Below are 23600 nucleotides of genomic sequence, written 5' to 3'. Positions count from 1 at the left end.
CTAGATACCACTCGGGGATCTCTGCACTAAATATATCTTGTGTCGGGGTGTGGTGCCAAGCAGGGGGAGTCCTGGGTCCAGGTGCTGCTGCCGTTCCAGGAGGCAAGTTTGAGTTCCCTGGGAACTCACCAGGGGGCGCTGTGGTGCCGCTATCAGGAGCTCAATGAAGGGCAGTCCCTGGCCAAACACAGTTCGGAGCTCCCGTCCCTGCCACCGTGCCCCACTGGGGTGCCACACTCCACATCCCAGTCTCCTGCTCCCTGACATATCAGCAATTCAGGTGATGCTGTGGACAGAATGCCTATTCCAGAACCAGCCGTGCCAGTGGGATACCAACGGACTGACCATGCCAGTACCAGCCATGCCAGTGGGAATGCCAATGGACTGACCGTGCCAGCACCAGCCATGCCAGTGGAATACCAACAGACTGGCCTTGCCAGCACCATCTGTGCCACTGGAAATGCTGACAGACTGACCATGCCAGCACCAACCGAGCCACTGGAAATGCTGACAGGTTGTCTGTGCCAGCACCAGCCATACCAGTGTCACTGGCAGAGGACAGCAGCAAGTTCTCAGAGGTGGTGCAAAAGGGCCAGCTGCCCCAGCAATACCAGGCTGTCTGTGCCAATGGTTCATTGAAGAGCTAATGGTTTGCAAAGTCCCTCTGGTGCCAATTCCCCAGTGGCTGCATCTTGTGCCGAAGGATCTCAACTTCCATTTAAAATAACCTAGTCTGGGTCCTTCTAGCTGCAAAGATCCCTTGCCAGTGTGGCGTGTGACCCATGCTTCACTTTCCTGCAGTCTGCAAAGCACTGTACAGAAGCTCAGAGAGACCTGGTCCTGTTAACTCTGAAACCTAACGAGGGTGTCCATTGTTAACTGCTTCATGGCTGTTCAAGGCCTTCAGAGGAAGAGAGGGGCAATGGGGTTGGGCTCTGCCGAGCCTGCCATGGGGCCAGGCATGGGTGTAGCTTGGCATAGTCCCAACCTGGTCCACGTACCTGAGACCACCTGGCCTGATGGGCCTGGGCCCAGCCAGAACCATGCCCTCACCCCATCGCCAATGCCCCCTCCTACCACCTCTCCTGCTGCCCCATCCCATCGCCCATCCCCAATGCCCCCTCCCACACTCTCTCCTGCTCCTTCATCCCATCCCCTCTGCCCCCATCCCACCCCCTCGCTGCTGGGAGCGGAGATGCCATCGGGACGCTCAGCCACAGGCGGAGGTGAGGGCGAGATTAGCATCTGCTGCCTGATCACATGTGCCTCGCCACAGCTCAGCGCTGCCGGGACGGACCAGCCGGAGAGCGAGCGAGCGACTGCAGCAGGGAGCTAAGGTACCTCTCCGGCAGCGCGGGCTGCTGCTGCTGCTGCTGGGTGAGAGCCGCTCGGCACGGGGGGCCGGAGGGGGAAGCAGGGCGCCTGGGAGGGTGAGGGATGGGGGAGACCAGGGGTCCCGCGGGGAGGAGGGGACTGGAGGGAGGAGGAGACATGGGGAGATGCGGGGAGCAGGAGACCAGTGGGAGGATGGAACTGGAGGGGGTGGGAGGAGGGAACTGGGGGGAGGAGGGGTCCCAGGGAGAGGAGGAGACATGGGGGAGCAGGGGTCCCGCGGGGAGGAGGGGACTGGAGGGAGGAGACATGGGGAGATGCGGGGAGCAGGAGACCAGTGGGAGGATGGAATGGAGGGGGTGGGAGGAGGGGACATGTGGGGACTGGAGGGAGCAGAGGACTGAGGAGGGTAGAAGGGGACTGGAGGGAGCAGGGGACATGGGCAGATCGGGGGAGAGAAGGGGAAATGGGATATGAGGAAGCTGGGGAGAGGAGAAGGGGCCACGGGGGAGGGGAGGGGGAGGAAAAGATTCGGACGGGCAGTCGTCAGGGAAAGCTGTCAGCCCCATGCCCGCAGTGCTGCTGAGGAAACCCAGCCCCATTTGCCCGCGTGCTCACAAAAACCCACCACCACCTGCGCATTTGTCAGCAGCACTTGAGGGGGTGCTGCTTCCTGCCTGCCCCAGGAACTCCAGGCCAGGCACAAGGGGCTCTGGTCCTCACCCCTCACTACCACCAGCAAGGGCGGCTCCAGGCCCCAGCACACCAAGCGCGTGCTTGGGGCGGCATGCCGCGGGGGGCGCTCTGCCGGTCGCCGGGAGGGCGGCAGGCGGGGTGCCTTATGCAGCACGCCTGTGGGAGGTCCACCGGAGCCGCGGGACCAGCGACCGGCAGAGCGCCCCCCGCAGCATGTCACCGTGCTTGGGATGGCAAAATGTCTAGAGCTGCCCCTGCCCACCAGCACAGTCAGACACTGGGCCCATGTGGGCAGAACCACCTGGGATCTGGGGGCATGTAAGGTGTCTGGGCTCCAGAACCCTGGGTGCGGTGGTGGCCAGGTGGCCCAAGTAGGGGTGTTGTGTCCCTTCCCCCATTGGCTGGTATGGCTCACGTGTGGAGCCACGGGTTTTTCAGGGGGCTGGTACCCAGTGAGCAGCCTCTGGGCTGTGCCCAGCCCTGCCCCTCCTTGCACTCCAGTCTGGCCCCCAGGAGCTCTGGCATTAGGGGAAAAGGCCCCCAGGGACTGCCCCCTCCCCCCTGCAGCCACAGGAACCTGGGGACCTTTTATTTACACCAGAAACTGTCTGAGCACAGGGCCAGGTGCAGAGGGAGGAAATGGCTCAGTGGGGTGGGGGGGGAGGGGCAGCAGCACCACAACAGCCAGAGGAAGCGGAAGTGCTGCTGTCTGCACCTCATGGCAAGGGCTGCTCAGCCCAGGCCTGAGCATCGTACCTGTCCCAGCCTGGCATCTCTGCCCAGCCAGGGAAGCAGAAGGACTGGTTCTGTGCAGGGCAGGGAGGAGCTGTGCTGCCGCCCACAAGGTGCACCTTGCCTGGGTGCCAGAGGGAGACTCAGAGCACCAGGCCCTTCCCCTAGCCCTGGTGCCACAGGGATACCTGGAGCACCGGGACCCCTCTCCCAGCCAGTACTCATCCTGGCCAGGTGCCACAGGGAGACCTAGAGCACTGGGGGCCCCTCCCCCAGCCAGCACTCATCCTGGCCAGATGCCACAGGGAGACCCAGAGCAGCAAGCCCCTCGCCTAGCCCTGGTGCCATAAGGAGACCCAGAGCATCAGGGAGACCCAGACTCATCCTGGTCAGGTGCCACGGGGAGACATGGAACACCAGATCCCTCTGGTCTGGCTACCCTGCCCCAGCCTTCCTGCATCCCCTACTGTTCCCACCAGGCCCCTCTCCCATTCTTGAGCAGCCAGGCTGTAGCTGGCCTAGACCTAATGCCGGGCGCCCACCACCCAAAGCTACAAACCTCAGGTTTCTCACAGGCTGCAACACTAGGCCAGCGACCTCCACTCCAGCATTCCAAGTCTCAGCTGCTTGGGCTTCAGGTGACCAGACAGCAAGTGTGAAAAATCAGGACACTTTAGTTTGTTCGAGGAGAGTGTGCGTGTATAGTTGTGCATATCAGACAAAGCCCATAATATTGGGATGTCTGGTCACCCTACATCCCATATTGGGCTACAGGAGTACTCCCTTCACCGCCACTAACAGTACGGCCTTTATCTTCTCTTTGGGTCCAGCCCTGAGAGACAGCCTGATTCACATGCGCAAAACCAGCCTGCTTGGACCTGCCTCTGGATGCTGGTGAGACCAGCCAGGCCTGCACCACCAAAGTAGAGGAAGGAAAGAACCTGTCCCCGGCCACCCACTGCAGGCCACCATGCTCCAGAGCTCATGGCACAGCATGCATAGCCCTGGGAGCCAGCAGGGCAGCACACAGCCCAGGGAAACCACAGGAAGCAGGGGAACCATCGGCTTCCATTTGTGACACCCCAGACCTTTCCTACTAGGCCCTGCACCATGCCCAGCTCAGCCCATCCAAGCTGCACTGTTGTTGCGTGAGGCACATGCATGCCCCCAAGGTCTTGGCAGTGCAGTCTCTCCATTCCCCCAGTGCCTGGTTTGCCCTGGGAACTCATGAGTATCTGACTCATGTCCACTGCCTGTGCACCAGAGGTGCCTGCCTGTGCACCAGAGGCTGGTGGGCAGTCAGAAGCACCATGGGCACATCGAAATCTCAGAGGCTCCAATTACTAGCCCCACTCCCCTGCTGACCTATGCCTTCTGCCCCATGCCACCCACTTCTTCTGCTGCTCCATCCCATTCCCTCTGCCTCCATCCCACCCTCTCTCTGCTGCCCCATAGAATCATAGAATACCAGTGTTGGAAGGGACTTCAGAAGGTCATCTAATCCAACCCCCTGCTCAAAGCAGGACCAATCCCCAACTAAATCATCCCAGACAGGGCTTTGTCAAGCCTGACTTTAAAAACCTCTAAGGAAGGAGATTCCACCACCTCCCTAGGTAACCCATTCCAGTGCTTCACCACCCTCCTAGTGAAATAATGTTTCCTAATATCCAACTTAAACCTCCCCCACTGCAACTTGAGACCATTATTACTCATTCTGTCATCTGCTACCACTGAGAAAAGACTAGATCCATCCTCTTTGGAACCCCCTTTCAGGTAGTTGAAAGCAGCTATCAAATCCCCCGCTCATTCTTCTCTTCTTCAGACTAAACAATCCCAGTTCCCTCAGCCTCTCCTCATAGGTCCTGTGCTCCAGCCCCCTAATTATTTTTGTTGCCCTCCACTGGACTCTTTCCAATTTTTCCACATCCTTCTTGTAGTGTGGGGCCCAAAACTGGACACAGTACTCCAGATGAGGTCTCACCAATGTCGAATAGAGGGGAATGATCACGTCCCTCAATCTGCTGGCAATGCCCCTATTTATACAGCCCAAAATGTCGTTAGCCTTCTTGGCACCAAGGGCACACTGTCAACTCATATCCAGCTTCTCATCCACTGTAACCCCTAGGTCCTTTTCTGCAGAACTGCTGCCTAGCCACTCAGTCCCTAGTCTGTAGCAGTGCATGGGATTCTTCCGTCCTAAGCACAGGACTCTGTACTTGTCCTTGTTGAACCTCATCAGATTTATTTTGGCCCAATCTTCTAATTTGTCTAGGTCCCTCTGTATCCTATCCCTACCCTCCAGTGTATCTACCACTCCATCCCATCTCCAATGCCCTCTTCCACCCTCTCTGTGCTGCCCAATCCCATCCCCATCCCCTGCTGTCTCCATTCCCATGGGAAGTGGTGGCTCTGGTGCCAAGGTGCCATTTCCAAGCCAGACTATGTGTCACTGTCATGGCACAGTCCCATGCCACCTTTCTCTTGCTCTGCAGATGGAGGAGATGACACCACCACCCGCACCTGAGGCACCGTCCCCGCTGAAGTCCTACAAATGGCGGATAGGCCCCCAGGGTGGGGAGAGGGAGCCCGAGCGGCACCCCATGCCCCCTGCCAGCAGCCGCTGGGCCAAACTGCACAACTGGAGGCGTGCTCATAGCCAGCCTGAGACTGATGCCCCCGAGGTGCGCATGGCCAGGAGCAGCCCAGGCACCGAGCCCCCAGAGCCTGTGGGGAGCAAAGCAGCAGCCCGGAGGTCTGTGTTCCAGAGGGCGTTTTCTGCCCCGGACAAGGTGCCCAAGGAGCCCAAGGGCCAAGAGGGCATTAAGCTGAACCTGCGAAAATACCTGCTTTCCAAGTCCCACCGCAGGAGCCAGGAGAGTGGGCCCAAGGCAGAGCAGGCACCTCAACAGGCAGCTAAAGGTAAGGTGGGTCCAGCGTGGGGCTGAACGCTCTGGCAGTGAGCTGTATCCAGCAGGGGAATGGGCATCCAGGGCAGTGGGGCAATTGGAACTAGACTGGCCAAAGCTGGGCCGTATGGGGTGGGTCTGGGTCAGGGATCCCAGCTGTGGCACAGCTGGGCCATGCAAGGTTTGTGTGAGTCGGGGAATCTCAGCCGTGGCACAGCTGGGCTGTGCAATGTCTGTGGTCAGTCTGTGGGATCCCAGCTGTGGCACATCTGGTCCATGTGAGGTCTGTATGGGTCGAGGATCTGAGATGTGGCATAGCTGGGCCGTGTGAGGTGTGTGTGGGTTGGGGATCCCAGCCGCAGTGCAGCTGGTCCATGTGTGCTGTGTGTGGGTCGAGGATCCCGGTCATGGAACAGCTGGCCTGTATGTGGTGTGTTAGGGTCGGGGATCCCAGATGTGCACAGCTGGACCCTGTGTATTGTGTGTTGGTTGGGGATCCCAGTTGTGGCACAGATGGGCCGTGTACAGTGTGTGTTGGTCGAGAATCCCAGTTGTGGCACAGATGGGCTGTGTGTGTTGTGGATCCAGCTGTGGTATAGCTGTGCCATGTGCAGTGTGTGTCGGTTGGGGATCCCAGCTGTGGCACAGCTTGGCCGTGTGCAGTGTGTGTGGGTCGGGAATCCGAATTGTAGCACAGCTGGGCCATGTGCAATGTGTGTGGGTCGGGAATCCCAGTTGTGGCACAGATGAGCTGTGTGTGGTGTGTGTCAGGAATCCCAGCCATGATACAGTTGGGCCATGTGTGGGTTGGGTATCCCAGTTGTGGCACAGCTGGGCTGTGTGTGGTGTGTGTCTGCACTTGTCTTTGTTGAACCTCATCTGGTTTCTTTTGGCCCAATCCTCTAATTTATCTAGGTCCCTCTGTATCCTACCCCTACCCTCCAGTGTATCTACCACTCCTCCCAGTTTAGTGTCATCTGCAGACTTGCTGAGGGTGCAGTCCACGCCATCCTCCAGATCATTAATGAAGATATTGAATAAAACCAGCCCCAGGACTGACCCTTTGGGCACTCTGCTTGATACCGGCTGCCAACTAGACATGGAGCCATTAATCACTACCTGTTGAGCCCGATGATCTAGCCAGCTTTCTATCGACCTTATAATCCATTCATCCAGCCCATTCTTCTTTAACTTGCTGGCAAGAATACTGTGGGAGACCGTATCAAAAGCTTTGCTAAAGTCAAGGAATAACACATCCACTGCTTTCCCCTCATCCACAGAGCCAGTTATCTCCTCATAGAAGGCAATTAGGTTAGTCAGGCATGACTTGCTCTTGGTGAATCCATGCTGACTGTTCCTGATCACTTTCCTTTCCTCTAAGTGCTTCAGAATTGATTCCTTGAGGCCCTGCACCATGATTTTTCCAGGGACTGAGGTGAGGCTGACTGGCCTGTAGTTCCCCAGATCCTCCTTCTTCCCTTTTTAAAAGAAGGGCACTACATGAGCCTTTTTCCAGTCATCTGGGACCTCCTCCGTTCACCATGAGTTTTCAAAGATAATGGCCAACGGCTCTGCAATCACATCCGCCAACTCCTTTATCACCCTCGGATGCAGCGTATGTGGCCCCATGGACTTGTGCTCGTCCATTTGGGAGCTGACCTTGTGTGATGTTATGAGTCTGATCTAATATCTCATTGAAGGATGACAGGGCCAGAAAGAGTTAATTAACTAACAGACTGACTTGTCCCATGGATGAACTTTAGAGACTTGTTAGGGAAATATGTAAATGAACAGAGCTTTGAAATGCAAGTCTGCATTATTAAAGATAGAAGGGGAGATGTTTGCTCAGATCTTGTGATGTAAGCAAACAAGTCTTGACTATTGCTATAGCTTTGATTCAAAGATCAAAAAAGGAATATTAACATTTAGGAAGATACTTGAGTGAAATAGTATTATTGTCTCTGAAGGTTGTGGTAACCGGTATCTGAACTGTTTAATGGATAAATTACCCTGTACTAATTGGGATGTTTGGGAGAAGGAGTTAAGCCTATTGTTTTCTCAGGCAGAAAGGCTGCTGGAAATGTATAAGAACCCTGAGACACGATCCTGCTTCATCTCAGATCTGTTTTGGGTTTCAAGAAGGGGAAACCCTAAGCCATAAGGATTGAGATCCCCAGTCATTGATTGGAGTAACCCTGAACATGGACATTGGACTATAACCTATGAACTCTTTCTAAAAGGACTTTTGGCAACTACAAGCTCATCTCTACTATGTATCTGAACCTCAAGAATTGAATTCAAGTCTGTATGTATATTGATCTTTTAACCAACCCTCTCTCTCTTTTCTTTTTTAATAACTTTTATCTTAGTTAATAAGAACTGGCTAATCGCGTGTATCTTGGGTAAGATCTAATTTATAATTGGACCTGGGTATGTGGTTGACCTTTTGGGGTTGGAAGAACCTTTTCTATGATGAGATAAGATTTTCAATAATCATCATCATATCTGACGTGTGTGTCTGGACGGGCGCCTGAGGCTGGGTACTTTAAGGGAACTGCATCGTTTGGACTTCTGAATAACCTGTATGGTAATATAGAAGTTGTTTTGTGCTGGCTTGCACCAGCTTTTGGGGTTTGTCTGCCCCGTTCTGTTTGCAGTTCACCCTAATTGAGTGACCTCAGCTGGCTCCCACAGGCAGCACCATCACATCTTGTTTGTGAAGACAGAGGCAAAAAAAGCATTGGTAGATTGTCTTTTTCCACATCCTCTGTCACTAGGTTGCCTCCCTCATTCAGTAAGGGGCCTACAATTTCCTTGACCTTCTTCTTGTTGCTAACATACCTGAAGAAACCCTTAACATCCCTGCTAGCTGCAACTCCAAGTGTGGTTTCACTTCTGCGTGCCTGAGCAATATTTTTATACTCCTCCCTGGTCATTTGTTCAATCTTCCACTTCTTGTAAGCTTCTTTTTTGCATTTAAGATCAGCAAGGATTTCACTGTTAAGCCAAGCTGGTCGCCTGCCATATTTACTATTCTTTCTACACATCGGGAAGGTTTGTTCCTGCAACCTCAATAAGGATTCTTTAAAATACAGTAAAAAGCGACAAAGAGCCACAGGACTCTTTGTCGCTTTTTACAGATCCAGACTAACATGGCTACTCTTCTGATATTTAAAATACAGGTGATTCCAGTTGTGGCACAGTTGGGCCGTGTGTGATGCGTGTGGGTCGGGGATCCGAGTTGTGGCACAGCTGGGCTGTGTACGATGTGTGTGGGTCAGGAATGCCGGTTGTGGCATAGATGGGCAGTGTGTGGCGCGTGTGGGTCGAGGATCCCAATTTTGGCAAATCTTTTCTATGTGCAGTTTGTGTGGATCAGGGATCCCAGTTGTCGTGTAGCTGGGCCCTGTGCGGTGTGTGTGGGTTGAGGATCCCAGCTGTGGCATAGCTTGGCTATGTAATGTGTGTGTGGGGCGGGAAACACAGTTGGGACACAGATGGGCTGTGTGTGTGTGTGTGTGTGTGTGTGTGTGTGTGTGTGTGTGTGTGTGTGTGAGGGATCCCAGACGTGGTACAGCTGGGCCTGTGCGGTGTGTGTGGATCGAGAATCCCAGTCGTGGCACAGATGGGCCATGTGTAGTGCGTGTGGGTTGGGGATCACAGCTGTGACATAGCTGGGCTGTGTGTCGTGCACGTGGGTTGGGGATCACAGATATGACGTAGCTGGGCTGTGTGTGGTGCATGTGGGTCAGGGATCTCAATTTTGGCAAAACTGGGACATGTACGGTATGTGTGGGTCGGGAAACAGTTAGGGCACAGATGGGCTATGTGTGTTGCGAATCGCAGACATCATACAGCTGGGCCGGGTGCGGCGCATGTGTGTCGAGGATCCCAGTTGTGCCACAGCTTGGCCATGTATAATGTGTGTGGGTAGGGAATTCAAATTGTGGCACAGCTGGGCCGTGTGTGGTGTGTGTCAGGGATACCAGCTGTGGTACAGCTTGGCTGTGTGCAGTGTGTGTGGATTGGGAATCCTTGTCGTGAGACAGCTGGGCCGTGTGTGGTGCTTGTGGGTCAAGGATCAGAGCCATGACATAGATGGGCTGTGTGTGGTGCATGTGGGTCGGGGATCCCAATTTTTGCAAAGCTGGGCTGTGTGCAGTACGTGTGGGTCAGGGATCCCAGTTGTCGCCTAGCTGGGCCCTGTGCGGTGTGTGTGGGTTGGGGATCACAGCTGTGGCACAGCGGGGCCCTGTATTGTGCGTGTGGGTCAGAGATCACAGTTGTGACATAGCTGGGCTGTGTTTGGTGCATGTGGGTCAGGGATCCCACTTTTGGCAAAGTTAGAGCGTGTGCAGTATGTGTGGGTCGAGAATCCCAGGCTCAGCACAGCTGGTCCATGTACGGTGTATGTGGACTGGGGATCCGAGCTGTGGCACAACTGGGCTGTGTGAGCTGTGTCTTGGTTGGGGATCCCCGTTGTGATGCAGCTGGGCCATGTGTGGTGCGTGTAGGTCAGGGATCGCAGCTGTGACATAGCTGGGCTGTGTGTGGTGTGTGTGGTAGGGGATCCCAGTTGTGGCACAGTTAGGCCATATGCGGTTTGTGTGGGTCATGGCACCTCTGGGCCATGTGAAGTGTGTGTGGGCCAGGGATCCCAGTTGTGGCACAGCTTAGTTCTGTGTGGTGTGTGTGGGTCGGGAAACCCAGTTATGGTACAGCTAGGCCATGTGAGCTGTGTCTCGGTCAGGGATCCCAGTTGTGATGCAGCTGGGTCATGTGTGGTGCATGTGGGTCGGGGATTGCAACTGTGACATAGCTGGGTTATATGTATTGCGTGTGGATTGGGGATCCCATTTTTGACAAAGCAGGGCCATGTGCAGTATGTGTGGGTCCAGGATACCAGTCGTGGCACAGCTGGGCTTTGTGCAGTGTCTGTGGGTCAGGGATCCCAGCCATGGTATAGCTTGGCCGTGTGAGCTGTGTCTGAGTCGGCAATCCCAGCTGTGGTGCAGCTGAGCTGTGTGCGGTGTGTAGGGGTTGGGGATCCCAGCCGTGGTACAGCTGGCCCTTGCACAATGTGTGTGGGGCAGAAATGTCAGTTTTGGCATAGATGGGCCATGTGTGGTGTGTGTCAGGGATCCCAGCCGTAATACAGCGGGGCGGTGTGAGGTCTGTGTGGGTCAGGGATACCAGTTGTGGCACATGTGGGCCGTGTGCAGTATGTGTGAGACGGGATCCCAGTTATGGCACAGCGTGGCCCTGTCCATTTGTGTGGGTCAGGGATCCCAGTTGTGGCACAGCTGGGCCAACTGAGGTCTGTGTGGGTCAGGAATCCCAGTTGTGGTGCAGCTGGGCTGTGTATGGTGTGTGTGGTCTGAGATCCAAGATGTGGCACAGTTAGGTTGTGTATGGTGTGTGTGGATCCAGAATAGCAGCTGTAACATAGCTTGGCTCAGGCTGTGTCTGGTGCGTGTGGGTTGGGGATCCCAGTTGTGGCACAGATCGACCGTGTGTGTGTGTGTCATGGATCCCAGCTGTGGTACAGCTGGGATGTGTGCAGAGTGTGTGGGTTGGGAATCCCAGTCATGTCACAGATGGGCTGTGTGAGGTCTGTATGTGGGCTGCGGAACCCAGCAGTGACACAGCTGGGCTCTTTAGGGTCTGTGTGTGTTGGGGATCCCAGCTGTGGCACAGATGGTCCATGTGAGCTCTGTCTCAGTCAGGGATCCCAGCTGTCGTGCAGCTGGGGCCTGTGCTGTTTGTGTGTGTGTCGGGGATACCACAGGTGACACAGCTGGGCCATGTGTGATGGTGTGTGTCAGGGATCCCAGGCATGGTACAGCTGGGCTGTGTGCAGTGTTTGGGTTGGGAATCCTAGTCATGGCCCAGTTGGCCCAGTGTGTGTGTGTGGGTTGGCAGTCCCAGCCATGGTACAGCAGATCCGTGTGCAGTGTGTGTGTGTGTGTTGGGGATCCCAGTTGTGGCACAGCTTGGCAGTATGTGTGGATTGGGGATCCCAGATGTACAGCAGGGCTGTGTGTGGTGTGTGTGGGTCGGGAATCCCAGAGCTGGGCCATTTGAGGCAGAGCTGGGCCATGTGAGGTATGTGTGTGGGTTGGGGAACCCAGCCGTGGCACAGCTGGGCTCTTTGAGGTCTGTGTGTGTCGGGGATCCCAGCTGTGGCACAGATGGGCCCTGTGATCTGTGTCTCGGTCGGGGATTCCAGTTGTGGCACAGCTGGGGCCTGTGTTGTGTGTGTGTGTCGGGGATCACAGAGGTGACACAGCTCGGCCATGTGTGGTGTGTGAGCTTGGGCATCCCAGTTGTGGCACAGCTTGGCAGTGTATGGTGTGTGTGGGTAGGGAATCCCAATAGTAGCACAGCTGGGCCGTGTGTGGTGTGTGTCGGGGATCCCAGCCCCGGTACAGCTGGACTGTGTTTGGGTTGGGTATCCCAGTCATGGCACAGCTCGGCTGTGTGTGGTGTGTGTGGGTTGGGAATCCCATCCATGGCACAGCTGGACTGTGTGAGGTCCGTGTTTGTCGGGGATACCAGTTGTGGTACAGCTGGGCCGTGTGCAGTATGTGTGGGCTGGGGATCCCAGGTGTCATACAGCGAGACCGCATGCAGTCTGTGTGGGTCAGGAATCCCAATTGTGGCAGAGCTGGGCCGTGTGAGATTTGTGTGTGGATTTGGAATCCCAGCCATGGTGGGCTGTGGGAGGTCTGTGTGGGTGAGGGATCACAGTTGTGGCACAGCTGGGCCATGTGTGATACGTGTGGGTCGGGGATTTCAGCTGTGACATAGCTGTGCTGTGTGTGATGTGTGTGGGTCAGGGATCCCAGCTGTGGCACAGATGAGTCGTGTGTGGTGTGTGTGGGTTGGGGATCGCAGCTGTGACATAGCTGCACTGTGTGTGGTGCTTGTGGGTAGGGGATCCCAGTTGCTGCACAGCTTGGCTGTGTGTGGTGTGTATGAGTCGGGGATCCTAGTTGTGGCACAGCTTGGCCATGTATAGTGTGTGTTGCGGATCCCAACCATGGTACAGCTGGGCCTTGTGTGGTGTGTGTGGATCGGGGATCTCAGCCATCTCACAGAGGGGCCATGTGTGCTCGGTTGACCACTCCCTGGGTTATAGCCCCTTTGCTGTTCCGTGCCTCCTCCTGTTTCACTCATTCCAATTCGTCCACAGAATGACTGGCAGCTCTCCTCACAGGGGAACTTGTTGCTAGTGATCAGCCCATTACAACATCACAGGCATTCTGTTTCTGGCTGTGCCGAGGCCTCTTCCCCCTGTTACTAGCAGGTATCAGAGGGTAGCCGTGTTAGTCTGGATCTGTAAAAGCAGCAAAGAATCCTGCCCCTGGATATTTCCATTACATGCATCTGAGGAAGTGGGTATTCACCCACGAAAGCTCATGCTCCAAAACGTCTGTTAGTCTATAAGGTACCACAGGATTCTTTGCTGCTGTTACTAGCAGCTACCTCCCAAGCTGTGATCCCACAAGCTGAGTTCTAGTCTTGCAGCTAAGAGTCTTCCAGCAGATCACGGTGGCAGCAGGGAGAGAATGGAGATGCCCTGCTCCAGAGGCTCAGGGTCCTGTGGCTTGAGTAAAGAGGATTCTGTTAGTGACAGCGGGACTGTGACACACATTTGAAGTTCTAACTATAACCAGCAGGCAGCAGTGGGGCACACAGACAGCCTCCTGGGGTCAATAAAGTGCCTTGCAATCTACAAGGGGAGGTAGCTCCAAGTTGGATTTGGGGCTAGGCCAGGCAGTGGGCTGTGGCGGGATGGGGCTCAATTAAACCTTTCCGAGCCCCTCTTGCTGGCAGGCTCAGCAGAGAAGCCAGAGACTGAAGAAGCGAACCTCGCAGGGCTGTGTGGTGGGGCCAGCTCTGTGCAGGCAGGACCCTATCTCCAGGGCTGGGCTATGCCAGCCCATGTCAGCACGTTAAGCTCACCACGACAGAGCAAAGCAAAGGCTCCTGCCCGGGCAGGGAAGAGACTGCTCTCAGGATGTTTTCTAAGGCCTGGTCTACACTACGCTGTTAAACCGATTTTAACAGCGTTAAATTGATTTAACGCTGCACCCATCCACACTACACTGCTCTTTATATCGATTTAAAGGGCTCTTTAAATCGATTTCTGTACTCCTACAAAACGAGAGGAGTAACGCTAAAATCGATATTACTATATTGGATTAGGGTTAGTGTGGATGCAAATCGACGTTATTGGCCTCATTATTTTACAGTAGCTACCCACAGTGCACTGCTCCAGAAATCGACGCTAGCCTCAGACCATGGACGCACACCACCGAATTAATGTGCCTAGTGTGGATGCGCACAATCAACTTTATAATATCTGTTTTATAAAATCGGTTTAAGCTAATTCAAATTTATCCTGTAGTGTAGACGTAGCCTCAGATTTGCAGGCGGGAGATGCTACCATTGCTACTCTGACATGGGCTGCCTGTGATTTGAGCCGTGTCTCAGATGTGGTTGCTGGGCGCTGCTCTGAGCACTGGCCATTGGCCAAGGCAGGATCAGGCTTTCAGCCACAGCTCAGGGGTTCATCTCTGCTGGGAAACTCAGGTTGTCACAAGTGTGGGGGAGTCAGGGCCCTGTACCCCTCTTCCTGGGACTCACAGTGACTCTCAGCCAGCCAGTAAAACAGAAGGTTTATTGGACAACAGGAACGCAGGCTACAGCAGAGCTTGTGGGCACAACCAGGACCCCTCAATCAAGTCCTTCTGGGGTTCAGGAAGCTTAGTTCCCAGCTTGGGATTCCCTGAATTCCAGCCACCCAGCCCAAAACCGAAACTGAACTAACTCTCTCCAGCCGGCCCCTTCCTTTGTCCGGCTTCCGGGCAAAGGTGCTGACACACCTCCCCCCTCCCTGGCTCAGGTTACAGGCTCAGGTCCTGTCCCTCACCTAAAGTCATCCCGGCTCTCTCATCCACTACACAGACAGTCCCTGCTGCATCACACAGGCTGATTCTCGTTTGCTTTGCTCCAGTTCAGGGGCAGTGAGAATCCATGAGCAGAAACCATCATGCTAAACCAGAAAGGCAGTTAGACCCAGTCCCTGTGGAGTCCATACAGGCATGTTAGCCCAATCACTACGGAATCCACAGGCAGGCAGGCCCCAGGCCAGTCCCTGTGGAATCCATATGGGTAGGCAGGCCATTCCTGGTTCCTCTGGAGTCCACACAGGTGGGCAAGAGGGCCCCGGACCATACCAGTGGAGTCAGGATAGATAAAAATCCATTAAAAAATTTAAAAAAAAAACAGATTTTTTTTATTTAAATCAGATTTTTTTTAATAAAATGCTTTTTGAGGGAAAAAACCTATCTAAAAATAGTTTTAATTAAGATACGTTATATCAAAGATATCTCATAGTGGAATAAGGATTATAAATTCTAAATCTATAGTATGAGACAATTTATTAATGTAATGTTTTAGAAAAGTTTTGTAAATGAGTTCCAATAGTGAATGGATTAAGGACCCAAGCTTATAGGTTCCAGGAGCTTCTGTGTGTATTTAGGTTCATCTTTCTAGCTACCCAATGGGACTCAGTGCTCAGGCTAGAAGATACCATCAGAGAGTTAGTTTTGCAATTCTCAAACCTTGGATTTGTGTCTCCAGACATAACATGCTTATTAACAGCAAAAATGTTTTTAAATTAAATAAATAAATAATATGTAGAGAAGAGAAACAACAGACCTCAACCCTATTGTCCCCCTGCAAATTTGTGTACACAGAGTCAATCCCTTACCTCTCTCTAAAATGCAAAGTTTCAGAAAGTTCAATGAATAGAAGATTGTTGGGGGCGGAATAGATCTGGACATGGAGAATAAATCTGGAGATAATTTTGAGAAGGGGAGGGACAGGCAGTAGAAACAAAAGTGAAACTGTTTGAGCAGCATATTCCAGAAGTCTTGAGGTCTTTCTGAGTGTAGCCTTCATTGATGTGAGATCTACCATACTATTCTCTCACTAGAAAGGAAAACCTATGATGGTAGCAGGCCATAAAAAAGACCCAGTTTGGGAATATTTTAATGAAGTTCCTCTACCTGTGAAGAATATGTATTAAGGCAGAGGTGGGCAAACTATGGGCCATGGGCCACATCTGGCCTGCGGGACCCTCCTGCCTGGCCCCTGAGCCCTCGGCCCCTCCCCTGCTGTTCCCTCTCCCCCGTAGCCTCAGCTCACTGTGCCGCGAGCACAACGCTCTGGGTGGTGGGGCTGGAAGCTCCTGGGGCAGTGCAGCTGCAGATCTGCATGCTCTGTGCTGCCCCGGTGCTCTGTGTTGCACGGTGGCGTGGCTGCTTGTCCTGGTGGTCCAGGCAGCGCAGCTGTAGCACCACCAGCCACCGGTGCTCCAGGCAGCTCAGTAAGACGGCAGGGGAGTTCAGAGTGGTAGTCAGGGGGCAGCAGTGTGCAGGGCCGGCGCTACCATTTAGGCGACCTAGGCAATGGCCTATGGCACCAGAATTGGGGGGGGGGGCGCTATTTTGCCGGGGGAGGCGGCACGTGGGTCCGGTGGACCTACCGCAGTCATGCCGGCAGACGGTCCGCTGCTGGAAAAGCTCCAGTGGAGCTGCCGCAGTCATTTCAGCGGACGGTGCGCTGGTCTAAAGGCTCCGGCGGACCTACCACAGTAATGCGGAGCCTTTAGACCAGCGGACCGCCCGCTGGCATCACTGCAGCAGCTCCACCGGAGCCTTTCCAGCAGCGGACCATCCGCCGGCATGACTGCGGTAGGTCCACTGGACCCGCGGGGGGCGGCGAAATGGCCGTCCGCCTAGGGCGTCAGAAACCCTGGCGCCGCTCCTGGCGGTGTGGATGGGGTCGGGGTGGTCAGAGGGCGGGGAACATGGGGGCAGGGCTCTGGGGGGGGCAGTCATGAAGGAGAGGGGGTTGGATGGGGTGGTGGGGGACAGTCAGGGGCAGGGGTTCCGGGGTGGTTAGGGAGAAGGAGTGGTTGGATGGGGCAGAGGTCCCGGGGGGGTAGTCAGGAATGAGATGAGGTGTTGGATGGGGCAGTGGGGGACAGTCAGGGGACAGGGAGGTCCGGGAGCGGTCAAGGGACAGGGAGCGGAGTGTGTGTGTGAATGGGGCAGGATTCCAAGGGGGGGTGTCAGGGGACAGGGAACAGGGGGTTGGATGGGGGAGGAGTCCCAGGGGGGCCATGAGAGGTTGAGAAATAAGGGAGTCAGATAGGGGGCGTTGGCCATAAGAAAAAGAAAATACGCCTCCCCTAAGCAACACTCCATACAATTTTGGAAACCCAATGTGGCCCTTAGGCCAAAAAGTTTGCCAGCCCCTGTATTAAGGTTACAACAATCAACAAGAATGCACTTTTATGTAGAAATCCATGATTAAATCGAGTCTTCCTGACTAGTGATTTAAATCATGATTTAATTCAATTTAATTCAGTTTGATTTAATTCAAATCCATCAAGTGGAGTCCATGTCAGCAGGCAGTCCCGGTCCACATACGGGCAGATGGGCCTGGTCCCGGTCCCCATGGAGTCCATACAGGGGGATGAGCGGGCCCCAGCCCAGTCCCTGTGGAGTCCATATCGGCAGGCAGTCCCAGTCCCCATGGAGTCCATACAGGCAGGTAGTCCCACTCCCTGTGGACAGACTTGCAAAGTAAGATAGCTATGAAATCAGCGCTGCCATCCCCGCATAGCATCTCACAACGTACAGCACGATGGCACAGCAGCCCCCCTAGCTGAAGGGCATAGTGGTGTCACAGCAGCCCCACCCCTACCCCCTACCAGGGCCGGCTCTTGGTGTTTTCCCACCTTAAGCAAAAAAAAAAACAAAAAAAAAACCCAAGAGTGCAACTGCCAAAGCAAAAAAAAAAAAAAAATCTCCCAGAATGCTGCCCTGTAATTGTGCCGCCCCGTAATTGTGCTGCCCCAAGCTCGTGCTTGGTTTGCTGGTGCCTAGAGCTGGTCCTGTCCCCTGCCACAGTCACCACCTGGCAGCAGTTCCCCCTCATGTCCCCCCAGCACTCCTGGGAGCTCTTGCCCTTCCTCCCAGCATGAGGCCGGCAGCATGCCTGGCAGGGGGCATGCCCCCCCACTGCTTGCCCAGCCCCTTCTCCTCCAGCAAATCTCCCCTCCCACCCCTGCATCAGTGGAATTGAGCTGTTCTTCCTATGGAACAAGGGTTCTATGGAAGAAGAGCCCGACCCTGCATGTGTCGCTTGTGCCCTGCCCCTGCCCCCAATGAGTGAGAGCCCTTTAGGGCTGCTCCCACCTGCCCTGCTGACATCTCTTCAGGCACCCTCAGCCCCAACTCAGGCCATGAACTCGCATTCCCTGGGATCAGCCTGTGGTGTTGGGGACATTTCGCTGCACAGCCCTTGAGGGAGGGGAGGGTTCAGGTGGGCAGCAGGGATTTGCAGAGAAGGGAGGATGCTGAATACTGTGTGGGCTGCAGCCCCTAGAGCTGCTTTCCTGGGGCCCCTGCACAGTTCAGACAGGATTGGAGATCCACTGTCCTGGTGCCCAGTGAGGCTCAGAGAGGGCTGGGGATTTGCTCTCCTAGGGCCTGGCGAGGCTCAGACAGGACTGAAGAGCTGCTCTCCTGGGGCCCGCAGGGACTCAGACAAGGCCGTGACCTATTTGCATGGCACTTCAGGACTCTGCTGGTGCTCCAGAAAAGGCTGATTTGAAGGTTAGGAGCCATTTGTGTCTTGTGTGAATCATCTCACAACCGAGAGACAGCGAGGACTGACTAATTCTGAGACCTGGGCAGCTAAAAACGGCAGACATACAATTCCTTTTAGTCAGGGGGCCTCACAGTATCAAACACCTCCATCCTCCGGATACACCTAGCAAATGTTTCTAGAGCGCTATCCGCTAGAGCACATCCCCAAGTGCTAAACACATCAAGAGAACTCACTGCCCCCACCATTGAAATGCAGCCATCTCGGGGGTGGGATGCAGCAGCTGCTTAACACCACTCAGCCACACTACACAACAGCTTTGGTTGGGACATGGAGCTGAATCCTGGTTTTGGAACACTGGGGCAACACCACAGCTAGGCCCCTGGGGATTGGGAAATGGGCGGCAGGGTCTTTGGGGAGAACTGTAGCTCTGGGGATGGACACTCAGCAAGTCCTGGTCACGGAAAGGCCAAGGCTGACTCTCCAGGGCTGCACACGCATAGAGTGGGTGATGGGAGTCCTGCCAGCTCAGCCAGCTAAACCAATGTCAGGATTCCTGGACTGGCTGGGCTGAGCTCAAGGTCTGTAGTACAAGATGGCAGGTTCCATGTTGTGTTGGGGCCATTCTGCCTAGCTTTGTCATGTCCCCTTGTATGGATGGTAGTGATGGGCATGGACCCATGCTGCTCCCCTTTGACCTGAGCAATTTGCAGATAGCTGGGACTTTGCAAGGCTGCTTCCATTAGGGGGAGTAGTCGTTGTTCCTAGTCAGCATATTCTCAGTGGGATCTTTTTATTTATACATAGTCCAGTTTCCCTGACCACAGCAGAACAAATAGCAGCCAGCAGTTTTCTTGCACAGAAATCTCCAGGCCCGGCCCTCCAGCAATTTCTGTGCCCTAGAAGTTCTGTCCCTGCTTCCTCTGAGTCCTGCTCTCTCTGCCTCCCACATCCACAGCAGGGAGAGGCCAGCTGGGAACTCACAGGGAGCATGGCCTTGGTGGCTGTCCTTGGTTGGCCGGGGGGAGTACTGGGGCCAGCACTCAGTCTTGCATGTTTTGAGACTCCTTCTGCCAGAGGCCTGAGCCAGAAGCCCAGAAAGGGGCCCGGCCTGGCTAGTGTGGTGGGGAAGGGCATCTCCACGGTGCACTGCACTGCGATTTCTCAAGCTTTGTTCCTCTTTGTGGCCAGGCCAGGACTGAGGTGAGGGTGAGGCCTCCTCTGGCCAGTCATGTGCCTCCTCATCTGTGTGGGGAGAGGGGATCGCTCTGTCAGTGTGTGTGGAAGCTGCTGGGGGTGGGGCCGTTTGGAAATTCCACCCCTTGCTGGGTGCCCTGCGCCTTGTGGGGCTCGGGCTGCTGATGTGCAGGAAGGCATGTAACATGTTTGGCTCACGGCCCTTGTGGCTTTGTTGGTGAGGCCGTCTCACTATGCATTGAGAGCTGTCCTAGCACAGGCGGCACTGTGCCCCCAGCTCAAAGGAAACCTTCCCTAGGACAGGATCAGGAGAGGTCCAGGTCCCAGCAGGGAGGCCCCGAGCTCTCCCCTGCCACAAGGTTCTCCTAGTAAGGGCAGGCACATTGCACCTGCAGTGAGGATGGACCTCACTGCTCCTTGCCTGCTGTGGCAAAGCCACCATGTGCACCATTGTACATTGGTTTGGCTGGCAACAGGGCACCCTCCTCACTCCTTCCCACAGCCGCATCCTCCACTGCCAGGAGGCTGTCCTGACAGTCAGCACACATCTGCCCTGATTTTATTTCAGGCCAGTTTTGGCACTCATGGTTAATCTCCTCCCTCCCTCCACAATGACCAGGCACAAAGAGGAGTTGTAACACTCTGTGGGGAATGGAACACATTTACACCCCCAGGGGTTTGTAGGCTCTTTGCTTTATGTGTTTGCTGGGAGATAGTGTGGCCTAGTGGATAGCGCACAGGGCTGGGACTCAAGAGACCTGGCCTCTATTCCCAGTCCTGCCACTGGGCTGTTGAGTGGTTTGGGGCAAGTATCTTTGCCTTCTTCTGTGCCTGTTAAATGGGGATAGGAATACTGATCACTGAGATCTACAGATGAAATGCACTAGATAAGAGCTAGGTTATAGTTATTATTATTTATTTTCACCAGCCCCCCTCCCACCCCCCAAAAAAAAACTTTGGCAGGAGCCTCAGGAGGGGGAATCAGGCCTAATCAAGTCTCAGTGAGGGCAGATCTTGCCTGGAACTGTGCTCTGTGGACCACTGCCTGCCTGTGAGAAAGTGGGAATCGTAACATTTTGTATGAAGCCTGTGTGCCTCAGTTTCCCCTATATGTTGGGGACCCATTGCTACCCAGAGGTGGGAAAAAGGCTATGTTTACATTAAACAGTTTTGTCAGCAAAAGGTAGCTTTTGCCGACAAAACAGTGGAGCTGTACGCACTAGAAAGCTACTTTTGGCGGCAAAACTCTGCTGTTTTGATGACAAAATAAAACAACCTTGATGAGAGGCACAGAACTTATTCAGGCAAAAGCATCAGTGTAGACCAGTGGTCTCCAACCTTTTTACGCATGTCAAGGTTTTTTCCCCACTTTGAACTTTAGAGTACAAATGTGGGGACCTGCATGGACCCTTCTAAGCTTAATTACTAGCTTAGATCTGGTAATGCTGCCACGAGCCAGAATTTAGTGTCTGGCACACTCTGTCCCCCCTGCCCCCCAACTTCCCCCTCCCTGGGCTGCCCTGAGAGGCTTCACCAGTTCCCTGGTGAACACAGATTTAAACTCCTTGGATCTTAAAACAGGGAGGAATTAACCATCCCCCCGCCTTTCCCCCCACCAATCCTTGGTGAGTTCAGATCCAATCTCCTTGGATCTTAAAACAAGGAAAATCAATCAGATTCTTATAAAGAAAGATTTTAATTAAAAGAAAGAAAGGTAAAAATCATCTCTGTAAAATCAGGATGGAAAATACTTTACATGGTACTCAGATTCATATAGACCAGAGGGACACCCCCTAGCCTAAGATTCAAAGTTACAGCAAACAGAGGTAAAAATCCTTCCAGCAAAAAGAAATATTCACAAGTTGAGAAAACAAACATAAGACTAATCTGCCTTGCCTGGCTATTACTTACAATTTTGAAACACGAAAGACTGATTCAGAAAGATTTGGAGAGCCTGGATGTACGTCTGGTCCCTCTTAGTCCCAAGAGCGAACAACCACCAAAACAAAGAGCACAAACAAAGACTTCCCTCCACCAAGATTGAAAAGTATCTTGTCCCCCTATTGGTCCTCTGGTCAGGAGTCAGCCAGGTTTACTGAGCTTCTTAACCCTTTAAAGGTAAAAGAGACATTAACCCTTAACCATCTGTTTATGACAATGCACAAGATCACTTTCTGAATTTAAGTTCAACCCAGAATCTACCATGCCCCTTCCCAGAGGTGCCACCCCACTCACTCCATCCTCCCTCTGTCGCTTGCTCTCCCCCATCCTCATTCACTTTCATCGGGCTGGGGCAGAGGGTTGGGGTATGGGAGGGAGTGCGGGCTCTGGGCTAGGGCTGAGGGGTTTGGAGCATGGGAGCAGGTTCCAGGCTGGGACTGGGGCAGGGAGGTGGAGTGCAGAAAGGGGCTCCAGGCTGGGGCAGAGTGTTGGGGTGTAGAAGGGGGTATGGGGTGCTGGCTCTGGCAGGGGGCTCAGAGCTGGGGTTTGGGATGTGTGAGGGGTGCGAGCTCCCACTGGGTGGCACTTACCTCGGGCAGCTCCTGGTTTGCAGCACAGCAGTTCTAAGTTAGGCTCCCTGCCTGTCCTGGCCCCATACCACTCCTGGAAGCAGCCAGCATGCCCCTGCCACCCCTGGGGGGACACATGGCTCCGCACGCTGCCCATCCCTGCAGGCACCGCCCCTGCAGCTCCCATTGGCAGCACTGCAGTTACCCATTCCTGGCCAATGGGAGCTGTGGGGGTGTGCTTACAGGCAGGAGCAGTGTGCAGAGATCCCTGCCCGCCACAGGAGCATGCTGGATGCTTCTGGGAGTGGTGCGGGGCCAGGGCAGGCAAGGGGCCTGCCTTAGCCCCTCTGTGCTGCTGGACTTTTAGCAGCTGGAGATTGCGATCGACTGTCAGTTGCGATCTACAGGTTGGTGACCACTGGTGTAGCTATAACTGGCCTCCCCCAGTATCCCACGATGCCTATCATGACCGCTCTGCTGACTGTTTTGATCTCAGCCACTGGGCAGGCAGGCGTGCGCCCCTCCCCTTTCAAAGCTCCCAGAAGGTTTGACATTCCTCGGCCTGGAGAGCTCACAGCGCTGCTTGAGGAGGCTGTGGGCAGGGGCGGCAGGTTATATGGGCTCAAGGCGCTGGAGCACCAGGAATATTCAAGGCTGAGGGCCGTGCTCCACCAATATTTGGAGCTGGGTTTCTCCCCTGGCCCTGCATGGAGCAGGCCATCCCAAGAAAACAGCCGGTGCCTCTCCCTTGCTTGTGCTGCTCCTGGCTAAGGCTATAGAGATCAGCCGCCAGCAGCCTCTTGGAGCACCAGGGGAGGGGAAGAGGGAGAGAGGACGGCGGGGGAGGGAGGCACACACCTGTGTGGGAGCTCTCCCCCCGGCACCCACATGGAGGAGACGCCAAGGAGATGGACATCTGGGGTGGACCTCACTTACCTGAGCAGCTGCTGGGGCTTTGGTGAGGTTTGACCCTGTGATCCACCCCCTCCCCCCACAGCCCCCACTCCTGCCCAATGCTGAGCAAGGGGCAGCCCCACCCCCAGTGAGACAAGGGTGAGGGGCAGCAGGCTGCAGCAGGGGAGGAAGGAAGCCACATGTGCTGGCAGTTTCACCCCGCCGCTCCCCAGCACCCACCCACCACAGGGGAGATGGAGGAGGGGAGCTTCCCAGACCTGAGCAGCTGGGGCTTGGGTGAATTTTGTGACATCCTACCCCCCACCCCAGCCACCACCCTGCAGTCCCCACTCCTGCCCCATGCTGTGCAAGGGGCAGTCCCATCCCCCATCCCCAGTGAGGCTATGGTGAGGGGCAGCAGCAGGGGAGGCCACACATGATGGCAAAGCCCCCCCCCCCGCCCCCCAGTACTCACCATAGGGGAGGTGAGTGGGCTTTCTGGACCTGAGAGAGTCCCTAGGAGCGTGTGCAGTGACCGTGGTTCAGAGTGAGTGTGCTGCGGGGGGGGTGGGGAAGAGGAGGGGACCCTCCCCTGGAGCTTGCTGCTGCCAGTAAGGGGGAGGAGTCCTCTCTGGTCCTAGCC

The 23600-nt window shown here is 54.8% G+C and overlaps 1 protein-coding gene across 6 annotated transcripts in view; it reads left to right on the top strand.

Annotated features, from left to right (window-relative positions):
- The first annotated feature begins 1295 nt into the window (after nt 1-1295).
- The window catches only part of RASAL3 (RAS protein activator like 3), a 74564-nt gene continuing 52259 nt past the window's right edge, over nt 1296-23600 (top strand). For 2 of the 6 annotated variants that reach the window (XR_007769893.1, XM_050925777.1), the window contains exon 1: nt 3920-5679. Coding sequence is in view for 4 of the 6 variants with exons in the window: in XM_050925777.1 (XP_050781734.1) it covers nt 4941-5679 (739 nt within the window). In the remaining 2 variants the exon portion in view is untranslated. Of the gene's footprint in view, nt 1378-3917; nt 5680-7835; nt 7972-23600 lie in introns of those variants that run through there. The other 4 variants (XM_050925779.1, XM_050925778.1, XM_050925776.1 and 1 more) reach the window with 4 other exon arrangements.

Source organism: Gopherus flavomarginatus, chromosome 16 (genome assembly GCF_025201925.1).
Source record: "Gopherus flavomarginatus isolate rGopFla2 chromosome 16, rGopFla2.mat.asm, whole genome shotgun sequence".
In the NCBI taxonomy this organism is placed as follows: Eukaryota; Metazoa; Chordata; order Testudines; family Testudinidae; genus Gopherus; species Gopherus flavomarginatus.
Note: the sequence above shows the minus strand (reverse complement) of the source record. Positions and strands in the feature narration are given on the sequence as shown.